The 12,004-nt window shown below is 49.0% G+C and overlaps 1 protein-coding gene across 5 annotated transcripts in view; it reads left to right on the top strand.

Annotated features, from left to right (window-relative positions):
* The window catches only part of LOC110524508 (SUN domain-containing ossification factor), an 84,414-nt gene extending 75,118 nt beyond the window's left edge, over window positions 1-9,296 (top strand). For 2 of the 5 annotated variants that reach the window (XM_036978307.1, XM_036978305.1), the window contains 5 exons: window positions 9-113; window positions 284-426; window positions 4,040-4,131; window positions 5,359-5,414; window positions 6,136-9,296. In XM_036978307.1, coding sequence (XP_036834202.1) covers window positions 9-113; window positions 284-426; window positions 4,040-4,131; window positions 5,359-5,414; window positions 6,136-6,630 — 891 coding nt within the window. In that variant the 3' untranslated portion in view covers window positions 6,631-9,296. The other 3 variants (XM_036978306.1, XM_036978309.1, XM_036978308.1) reach the window with 3 other exon arrangements.
* Window positions 9,297-12,004: the final 2,708 nt, after the last annotated feature.

The raw sequence follows: 12,004 nt of genomic DNA, 5'->3' as shown, positions 1-12,004 counted from the left end.
TCCCTCAGGACCAGCGGCAGACAGAGTCTATCCAGATGTTACAGGGCCAGCTGGAGAACGTCACCAAGCTGATGATCAACCTCACCATGACTGTCTCACAGCTACAGAGAGAGGTACACACAGCTGAAGACCATGATGCCTTCTGCCCTTACTAACTACACGTATTGAATATCAGATTCAATGTTGGTCTATTTAAATCAGAACTCGCAAAATGTCATGATTGGATGTTAGGAGTTTGTTTCTTCTGATGTCTAAATGTTGTTTCTGTGTTTGTGTTTTCTAGGTGTCTGACCGACAGAGTTACCTGGTGGTGTCTCTAGTCCTGTGTCTCTGTCTGGGCCTGGTGCTCTGCCTGCAGTGCTGCTGGAGTGCCAACACACACACCGTCACACACACTGCAGGAAACCACTACCCCAGCCCCAAGAGGTAAACACAGCAACACACACACCGCAGTCAACCACTACCCCAGCCCCAAGAGGTAAACACAGCAACACACACACCGCAGTCAACCACTACCCCAGCCCCAAGAGGTAAACACAGCAACACACACACCGCAGTCAACCACTACCCCAGCCCCAAGAGGTAAACACAGCAACACACACACCGCAGTCAACCACTACCCCAGCCCCAAGAGGTAAACACAGCAACAAACACACCGTCACACACACCACAGTCAACCACTACCCCAGCCCCAAGAGGTAAACACAGCAACAAACACACCGTCACACACACCACAGTCAACCACTACCCCAGCCACAAGAGGTAAACACAGCAACACATACACCGTCACACACACTGCAGTCAACCACTACCCCAGCCCCAAGAGGTAAACACAGCAACACACACACCACAGTCAACCACTACCCCAGCCCCAAGAGGTAAACACAGCAACACACACACCGTCACACACACTGCAGTCAACCACTACCCCAGCCCCAAGAGGTAAACACAGCAACACACACACCGCAGTCAACCACTACCCCAGCCACAAGAGGTAAACACAGCAACACACACACCGCAGTCAACCACTACCCCAGCCCCAAGAGGTAAACACAGCAACACACACCGCAGACAACCACTACCCCAGCCCCAAGAGGTAAACACAGCAACACACACACCGCAGTCAACCACTACCCCAGCCCCAAGAGGTAAACACAGCAACACACACACCGCAGTCAACCACTACCCCAGCCCCAAGAGGTAAACACAGCGACACAGACACCGTCACACACACTGCAGGCAACCACTACCCCAGCCCCAAGAGGTAAACACAGCAACACACACACCGCAGTCAACCACTACCCCAGCCACAAGAGGTAAACACAGCAACACACACACCGCAGTCAACCACTACCCCAGCCCCAAGAGGTAAACACAGCAACACACACACCGTCACACACACTGCAGGCAACCACTACCCCAGCCCCAAGAGGTAAACACAGCAACACACACACCGTCACACACACCACAGTCAACCACTACCCCAGCCCCAAGAGGTAAACACAGCAACACACACACCGTCACACACACTGCAGGCAACCACTACCCCAGCCCCAAGAGGTAAACACAGCAACACACACACCGTCACACACACCACAGTCAACCACTACCCCAGCCCCAAGAGGTAAACACAGCAACACACACACCGTCACACACACCGCAGTCAACCACTACCCCAGCCCCAAGAGGTAAACACAGCAACACACACACCGTCACACACACTGCAGGCAACCACTACCCCAGCCCCAAGAGGTAAACACAGCAACACAGACACCGTCACACACACCGCAGTCAACCACTACCCCAGCCCCAAGAGGTAAACACAGCAACACACACACCGTCACACACACCGCAGTCAACCACTACCCCAGCCCCAAGAGGTAAACACAGCAACACAGACACCGTCACACACACTGCAGGCAACCACTACCCCAGCCCCAAGAGGTAAACACAGCAACAAACACACCGTCACACACACTGCAGGCAACCACTACCCCAGCCCCAAGAGGTAAACACAGCAACACACACCGTCACACACACCGCAGTCAACCACTACCCCAGCCCCAAGAGGTAAACACAGCAACACACACACCGCAGTCAACCACTACCCCAGCCCCAAGAGGTAAACACAGCAACAAACACACCGTCACACACACTGCAGGCAACCACTACCCCAGCCCCAAGAGGTAAACACAGCAACACACACACCGCAGTCAACCACTACCCCAGCCCCAAGAGGTAAACACAGCAACACACACACCGCAGTCAACCACTACCCCAGCCCCAAGAGGTAAACACAGCAACAAACACACCGTCACACACACTGCAGGCAACCACTACCCCAGCCCCAAGAGGTAAACACAGCAACACACACCGTCACACACACCGCAGTCAACCACTACCCCAGCCCCAAGAGGTAAACACAGCAACAAACACACCGTCACACACACTGCAGGCAACCACTACCCCAGCCCCAAGAGGTAAACACAGCAACACACACCGTCACACACACCGCAGTCAACCACTACCCCAGCCCCAAGAGGTAAACACAGCAACACACACACCGCAGTCAACCACTTCCCCAGCCCCAAGAGGTAAACACAGCAACACACACACCGCAGTCACACACACTGCAGGCAACCACTACCCCAGCCCCAAGAGGTAAACACAGCAACACACACACCGCAGTCAACCACTACCCCAGCCCCAAGAGGTAAACACAGCAACACACACCGTCACACACACCGCAGTCAACCACTACCCCAGCCCCAAGAGGTAAACACAGCAACACACACACCGCAGGCAACCACTACCCCAGCCCCAAGAGGTAAACACAGCAACACACACACCGCAGTCACACACACTGCAGGCAACCACTACCCCAGCCCCAAGAGGTAAACACAGCAACACACACACCGCAGTCAACCACTACCCCAGCCCCAAGAGGTAAACACAGCAACACACACCGTCACACACACCGCAGTCAACCACTACCCCAGCCCCAAGAGGTAAACACAGCAACACACACACCGCAGTCAACCACTACCCCAGCCCCAAGAGGTAAACACAGCAACAAACACACCGTCACACACACTGCAGGCAACCACTACCCCAGCCCCAAGAGGTAAACACAGCAACACACACCGTCACACACACCGCAGTCAACCACTACCCCAGCCCCAAGAGGTAAACACAGCAACACACACACCGCAGTCAACCACTTCCCCAGCCCCAAGAGGTAAACACAGCAACACACACACCGCAGTCAACCACTTCCCCAGCCCCAAGAGGTAAACACAGCAACACACACACCGCAGTCAACCACTTCCCCAGCCCCAAGAGGTAAACACAGCAACACACACACCGCAGTCAACCACTTCCCCAGCCCCAAGAGGTAAACACAGCAACACACACACCGCAGTCAACCACTACCCCAGCCCCAAGAGGTAAACACAGCAACAAACACACCGTCACACACACCACAGTCAACCACTACCCCAGCCCCAAGAGGTAAACACAGCAACACACACACCGTCACACACACCGCAGTCAACCACTACCCCAGCCCCAAGAGGTAAACACAGCAACACACACACCACAGTCAACCACTACCCCAGCCCCAAGAGGTAAACACAGCAACACACACACTGCAGGCAACCACTACCCCAGCCCCAAGAGGTAAACACAGCAACACACACCGTCACACACACCGCAGTCAACCACTACCCCAGCCCCAAGAGGTAAACACAGCAACACACACACCACAGTCAACCACTACCCCAGCCCCAAGAGGTAAACACAGCAACACACACACCGCAGTCAACCACTTCCCCAGCCCCAAGAGGTAAACACAGCAACACACACCGTTGTCTGATCTCCCCACATTATTTCTAAGAGTATTGTTGTTGCTTTTGTAGGTCTGATATAATGTTCCTCTTAGTCCAGTTAATGTTTCATAGGGAACATTGGATCTCTTCCATGTTGTTTAGTTTAACCCTTACTAACGTTACTGCACTATCATATATCCTGTATGTGCCAGGTGTTTCTCCTCCTATGATGATTTGAGTCTGAAGCGGAGGGTATCGTGTCCTCTCCTACGCTCCAAGTCCTTCACCTTTCCTACTTCAGAAGGTGAGTGTGTACACACAAAGACACTCTACAGCTTTCTAAGAAGGACAAGAGGCCTGCTCATGTGGCCTCTCACTTAAACACTCCCTTTTCCTCTACCCTTCCTGTCTTCTACATCACTGTTCTGTCCATCCTGTTGCTGCCCTATCACACCCATAGGAGCTGAAGCAGGACTAAAAGACTCAGAAAGCCTGACATGTCCTCCCTGTATAGAGGTCAGCTTCATTATCGACCGCATGACTAGATGCTCTCCCATCTGTGTCCATGCTGCTGAACAGTATGTCTGCTGTAAGGGTACTGGAGCCACAGACACCCCAGTGGGACTGCCTGGGCACACCCCACCATGAAGGAATAAAGACCTTCATTCAGATAGCCATGTAACATAATTCTCCTCTTTCCTCTCTTTCCCACTCTATTTATCACGTGTCCTTGGGCCAGAGTGCGTGTCCTTGGGCCAGAGTGCGTGTCCTTGGGCCAGAGTGCGTGTCCTTGGGCCAGAGTGCGTGTCCTTGGGCCAGAGTGCGTGTCCTTGGGCCAGAGTGCGTGTCCTTGGGCCAGAGTGCGTGTCCTTGGGCCAGAGTGCGCGTCCTTGGGCCAGAGTGCGCGTCCTTGGGCCAGAGTGCGCGTCCTTGGGCCAGAGTGCGCGTCCTTGGGCCAGAGTGCGCGTCCTTGGGCCAGAGTGCGCGTCCTTGGGCCAGAGTGCGCGTCCTTGGGCCAGAGTGCGCGTCCTTGGGCCAGAGTGCGCGTCCTTGGGCCAGAGTGCGCGTCCTTGGGCCAGAGTGCGCGTCCTTGGGCCAGAGTGCGCGTCCTTGGGCCAGAGTGCGCGTCCTTGGGCCAGAGTGCGCGTCCTTGGGCCAGAGTGCGCGTCCTTGGGCCAGAGTGCGCGTCCTTGGGCCAGAGTGCGCGTCCTTGGGCCAGAGTGCGCGTCCATATAGAGGCTGAACTGAAGGAGACTATAAATAGAACACAATGCTTTTGGCTGGCTCCTGTTACACCACTGCAAGTAGTAACAACAACTAGAGAACCCTACGTCACCCAGTGTACCAACAAGCTAAAACCTCTTCAGAGGAGCTATAACCTTTATTCTGGGCTGTAGTATGTCAGGGTGTGTAATACTATTTTAATAGTAAATCAGTAGTACTACTTGCAAGGTGGCGTCATGCTTGTAACGTGTGTTCCTGTGTGCCTGCCATCTCATCATTAACATGGCCCTATTCTCTCCCTGTTCAGTAGGCCCTGACGACCTTTACATTGTTGAACCTTTAAGGTTCTCACCAGAGAAAAAGGTACAGTGTCTCCTCTCCGCCTGCTGTTGTATGGTGGCCCCAGCGGCCATCTTTGTTTGCTTATGGTTTCAGTGGAGTGGGGTGAACTTGCCCCCAGACTAAGGTCAGTTTAGCATCCTCACATCCTAATGGTTAAGAATACTGTAGGGTCTGGGGAGAGTTAAGCTGATCCTGGATCTCTGGTTATGGGCGATTTACAAACTTGTTAGGTTAACCACTTCTCTGTTGACACAGACTAGAAGCCCACTGTTAGGGGGACGATGTATGAGCAGGCACAGGGCAGGCTTGGGCAGTGGTTTGAAAGTTGTAACCCACCAATAGATGGCAATAAGCTGCGACCCATAACATGGCTTTGCTCCACTCATGTAGAGATGCTAAGGTTTGGCACTTAACTATAATTCTCTTCAGGCATGCTATTATGGCTGACCCTGTGAAACAACACATTTCACTGGACCTATCCAGTGTGTGTGACGACAAAACATCATTATTATTATAATGCCATTCTACACACAGTCCCTGCCCTTCCCAGTCCTGTCTGTAACCTCATACTGAATCAAAATGTCTCCTGTTCTCTATCTTTGAGAGCTTGGTATCTGTCCAGTTTGGTTGTAACCGTGCAGTGTGTCTGGTATAGATGTGGTTATGACTTAACATATTTATACATCTCTAAAGTTAGCCCTGTACTCTATCAATCTCTCCATCCTCTCTCTCTCTCTCACAGAAGAAACGATGTAAACTGAAGGCAGCATTATCAGCCCCCTCTTCTCCGATGGCTAACGGGGGACTCAAATGCAAGGGTCTCCCCCACTCCCTGAATCCCCCTCCTCCTTTAGAAGACATGTCCTGTAAGGAGCTCCCCTTCCCATCAGAGAATAGCAGCTGTAGCTCCTCCAGCCACTCTGAAGAGTCCTACATCAGCCGAGGCCATCCCCTCTCCTCCCCCCCAGGCCTGTGTAATGGCCACGCTGCCGTGCTCCTCCCATCCAACCTTCCCTCCCTCCCTCTCCCCTCCTCCCTTCCCTCCCTCCCCCTCTCTCTTCCCTCTAAGAGGTCAGTGAAGCGTCGGCGGTCTCGTCAGGGAGATCTGCAGTTCTCCTCCAGACAGACAGGAGGCGCTGCTGTGAATGCTCTGCACAGCCTGCAGCAGCTGATCAAGGGAAACAAGGAGATCAGTGTGGGGACCATAAGAGCCACGGCAGTCACAGGACACGTCTGATCACACACACATGCACACTTCAGACTGACTCATATACACACACCCTGGTAGCAGACTTGGTTAGGGATGTGTGAAAGAGTGTGGTCTTGCCCCAAAATGGCCACATCTCTGAACCACATCTCCCATGAGCACCCTGCCCACAGTGGAACTCGAACACCATGATATTAGTCACCTAGCAACAGCCATTCAGAGACCTCTCCACGGTCATGTGCCTTTCTGTCCACTCTAAAGCTTTCACTGATATAAAAAAACACTGAAAGGATTGTTCTTTTTATGTTCGGAGCGAGACTAATGGTGGGGAGTGTTACTAGAAAACAGACATTCATTCAGCTCTTTCTACTGGACAAGCACATCAGACCTGGGCAGCAGGGGCTTGTACTCCAGCCCTGTGCCCAGAGGAGAGGGGCTGAGTGGAGCTCTTACCTGGTACCTTGTGAAAGTACAGTATGAAGCTGTAAGGATGAAATGTGTCGCAGTGAGAGAACTGTGCAGCAGGATTAGCTTCTTCTCCCTCTTTCCTCCTGTCCTCCATTTCTACATTCTGTTTATTTTCTGTGCATTGTTCAGTGCTAGCTAACACTACTGCAGTTGTTCGTATGGGACCAGGGTGTTAACCCTTCACACACAACAGGGCCTCTGTCTCCCTTTCTCAGGCAGTCTAACCTAACACCATGCAACTAGCAGAGCTGAATGAAGATACATACCCAATGTGTGCGTGAGCATGTAAGCCTTCCTGTCTCTAGCCCATGTTTATCCAGCTCTGATACAAAGGAACAGGCTCTATACCTCTTGAACTCGTTAACCTAGCTATTCTCCAGTCAGACTTCCCGTGTGTGTGTGTGTGTGTGTGTGTGTGTGTTCGTTCACACAGAGAGCCAGCCAAGAGGAAAGGGATCTTGTACTCTATAGACTGGTTGTTTTTGCACATTGTGACAGGTCAACAGAACCCAGTCAGTTAGGTTTTTATATTGAGCTGTGTATGAGCCGTGCTGAGAGCTGAATGTTGTGTGTTATTATAGTTGTTAAGAACAGTTTAGTCTGAAGATGTCGGTGTGTTCGAGCACACAAACACCCGCTGTTGGTAGAAGTTGCCTCTAGGATCTGCTTTCCTTCCCCCCAATTCCTAATATTAACCATTCATATCAAAGTGTAATGCAACACTGACCTTTCGATCAGTGACACAGGGTAATGTCAGTCTTGCGAGCAGATCCCCTGAGGTCCTGTAGGGGATGCTGTGAGGCCACTTTTATTTATCTAGTTATTTATGTTCTGGCTTCAAAACAACCCTATCATGTAGCCCAGGGGAAACGCATGGTACATGTTACATAGAATAATAATGATTGCAATTAAAACAAAGGTAGATGCATTTTACTGTCGCATACTGTATGATTGTCACTGGCTGCCCGACACCTCTTTCACCTCGTGACCAATATTTGTTTGGGGTTTTCAAAGCTATACGGACAACAAGGTATCATCCACCTTTTGTCTCTGTAAAAGTGGTTTGATCATCTGGTGTTTGCAGAGTTGCCTCCACTGTCACAGCTGCACACACACCATCGTGTTAATTAGAACCCTACCAGGGAACAGAGGGCTGTAACAGTCCCAATAACTGCTGGGGTCGTATACGAACCAGCTTCACCTCACGAGTTACTGTTATGGGGAGATAAAGTTAAAACAAATGTTTGAAGTTGATTTGTTTGTCTGATTCTAGATGTCTGTGAGAGGATGTGATTGGAATGGCAAAAGTCAATTTGAATAAGTTGCAGGTGTGAAATCATCTGTGTACTATATATCTGTGTACTATATATCTGTGCCAGTGGTTAGTATGCCGGTGGTTAGATGGCCTCTGAGCTATGTTGGGTTGGTTGTTGACTGACTGAGAAAGAGACTGGGCCCACTGTGTTCTACAAACTACACACACCACATTACCTCTACAGACCAACCACCCAGGTCCCCTACTCCACACACTGACCTCTGACCCCTACACAGTTCAGGGTTCAGAAAGTGTGAAGAGCTCTCTTTTAGTGCATCTGTTTTAATTGAACCACTTCTGTTCCCATTACCAAGAACAGCACCTTTAACTGGCCACCTCTGCTATCCTTACTAGCTTGTCATTCATTCATGTGTTTATTACTGTGCATTTACCCCACCTCGAATAAGGTAGTGGTTTTCAGAGGAGTCTGAAGGAACTTGTGAACTTAATAAAGGGAATGTTGGGAAAGGGTTTGGAACGCACTGTTTTATCTGATTACAAGTGTTCCACACCCAGTGAATCATGACCGACTTAGTTTTTCTACCTTTTTGAATGTGTATGATATTATGTGTATGATATTATGTGTATGATATTATGTGTATGCATGCAAGAGTGTTTGTTTGTTCTCTTGATGCGTGTTTGTGAGAGACTCAGCGAAGCCCTAATTTAACACACTGACTAGAGATTGGTACTCATGACCCCCAGGTCTCAGTGTGCACTTTTATTATTACTACCTTCATGCCTTTTGTTTTTCTACACTAAACGCTGTCTGTCAACTGCTTTGCTTCTCTCTTTCTGAGTATTCTGGGAAAGAGCTGCACAGTATTGTGGAACAGGAGCGACAGTAACTACAAAGATGTAGTACCATTAGAAACTGTGAATTTCTAAATAAAACATTTTGTCTTTCACTCGACTGGTTGGAGTCTGTATTCGTTTGTGACATTGCTCCAGGTAAAGGTTGCACAGATCTAGGATCAGTGGAGGTTTATTTATTCTCTACAGATTCCTGCTGTGTTGAAAAGTTCTGCATCACCATCTTATGGTAGAACAGCACACACTGCAAAACAACACATGACCTGTTCAGATGTTAACCAACTCTTGCTTTTACAAATAGAAAAGGCTTTTTGGTATGTAAATTAAACAATCCTATTTTTCTGACCCTGGTATTCTTTGGTTTTGGGCCAATACTAACCTTCACGAGCTGCTGACTGGTGTGTTTTTTTTGTTCTGAGGGGCTGACAGAGCGGTTGTATCCCTCGACACTGTTCCACCGTCGGACTGGAGACCTCCGCTATACACAGAGGACGCAACCTGAGATTGGGGATGTGAGCAGAGTGCAAGAGGGAGAGCGGGGAAAAGACATGCTAAAACCACATCTTCCTTAACTCTGTGTGTCAGTATAGTGTGTGTCCCTACCGCTCCCTCAGTCTCTGTCTACACAGCCACACCCTGCTCCGGTCCTGCCTCTCTCTGGCTGAGCTATGAGGGGTCCCTGCCTGCAGCTAGGGTCAGAGATAGTCAACAGACATTGTCACATTGAGCCGGGGCCAAGCTCCTGCAGTTTATGGGTCCAAAGAGAAAAGTATGACAAACCAAGGTTAGGGTTTGGATTGAACATGAGGCTAGGATTAGAGATGTATTTAGGGTTTGGATTGAACATGAGGCTAGGATTAGAGATGTATTTAGGGTTTGGATTGAACATGAGGCTAGGATTAGAGATGTATTTAGGGTTTGGGTTGAATAGGGCTAGGATTAGAGATGTATTTAGGGTTTGGGTTGAATATAGTGCTAGGATTAGAGATGTATTTAGGGTTTGGGTTGAATAGGGCTAGGATTAGAGATGTATTTAGGGTTTAGGTTGAATATAGGGCTAGGATTAGAGATGAATTTAGGGTTTGGGTTGAACATAGGGCTAGGATTAGAGATGTATTTAGGGTTTGGGTTGAAGATAGGGCTAGGATTAGAGATGTATTTAGGGTTTGGGTTGAAGATAGGGCTAGGACTAGAGATGTATTTAGGGTTTGGGTTGAACTGGAATGTGGACATGAAGCTAGTTTTAGGATAACTTCAACCATAATCCTAACTGTACCCCCCCCCCCCCCCCTCCAATTCCTAATTTAACATTAAAGCCTGTCTGTAGTCCCTAACTCTGTAATCCAAACAATTAACTTAACTAGCCCTAATCCCCTCATCCTATGCTTACCGTGGTCGGTGTGGTTGGTTCTGTCCCTCTGCTTGTCCGGGTGCTGCAGAGGAGAGGCCTGGGTTATTAGTACAGGAGCCAGGCCCATCAGGTGGGGAGCGTAGGGCCTGGGTTTATTCCTCTGGACTGGGTATTGACTACGGACAGATACAGGCATCTCTAGGACGTGTGTGTTATTACCTGTTGATAGACAGGGCAGTCTGCTGGTAGATCTTCCCCAGGATGGTGGAGGAGGGACCACACATGTTCACCATAGACACCTGTACACAGACATCAATAGTTAAGAAACCAGTTAATTAATGATTTTTAGGGAGTTTTAACTTTTGTTTTATTTGTCTCTTGTTGCTGGACTGAATCTACAAAATATGAAACCCCTTCAAGCTTGTTTAATATTTAACATTTTCAGGACCTCACTTCCGGGTAGTGGAAGGATGAGATTTTAGGAGCGACAGCGTTCTTGTTACAGCTCAACGAGTGACAATCCAGCTCATGGTCAAAGACCGTACAGTATGTAAATAAAATGATGGTTGAAAAAAGGTTCAGAGGAGCCCCGCTTGAAACACAGCCCCCGAGGTAAGACATTCGACAAGCCCCAAAAGGGCGTGGCGAATAATGGTGATTATTAAGGTTAACAATATGGATGTTATTATCGCCTACAAGTGTGATGGATTTCTACTGGAGGGTTTCCCATACTCGGTCCTGCCCCCCTCCCCCGGAGCACGTTTTGGTTTTTGCCCTAGCACTGATTCAAATAACTCATCAAGCTTTGATTATTTGAATGTGTAGTGCTAGGACAAAAACATGCACCCAGGGGGTCCAGGGCCCAGGACTAAGTTTGGGAAACACTGCTCTAGAAAGATTTCCCTGTTGTCTTGAATGCACTGAAGTCAGAAATATCTAAGTTCCCAGTTTTGTTCGCGGCACCAGTCCTTCGCAGGTCGAATCTGGAAATCCCTTTTTACTGAAATAATGTGTAGTTATAACAGAAATGTAACATGGTCTCTGGGATCTTTTCAGGATGGTTCTGTTGTTGAATGATTACTTAGGAATAATAGAGCTAACAACTATAATCAGCTTTCAAGACAAACCTGGCAGTGCTTGTCATACATTTTTATGCGATAATGTAGTGCTCTGAAACTATAGTACCAATTTGACTACCCATGTCTCTGTATGACGTGTGTGAGAAGGATGTGGTGCTGGGTGGGGAAGTATAGGGAATATACTAGTTGTGATCTATGGGATTAATCTTTTGCCTATGGTTATTTTTTATATTTATTATTTTCATTTTTTTGTACCTTTTATTTAACTAGGCAAGTCAGTTAAGAATAAATTCTTATTTTCAATGACGGCCGAGGTTAACTGCCTTGTTCAGGGGCAGAACGACAGACACATAACACAAGGTTATATGTTTGTCCAGT

This window comes from Oncorhynchus mykiss, chromosome 5 (assembly GCF_013265735.2).
Source record: "Oncorhynchus mykiss isolate Arlee chromosome 5, USDA_OmykA_1.1, whole genome shotgun sequence".
In the NCBI taxonomy this organism is placed as follows: Eukaryota; Metazoa; Chordata; class Actinopteri; order Salmoniformes; family Salmonidae; genus Oncorhynchus; species Oncorhynchus mykiss.
The sequence above is the reverse complement of the archived record's forward strand: the minus strand, read 5'-3'. Positions and strand labels throughout refer to the sequence as shown.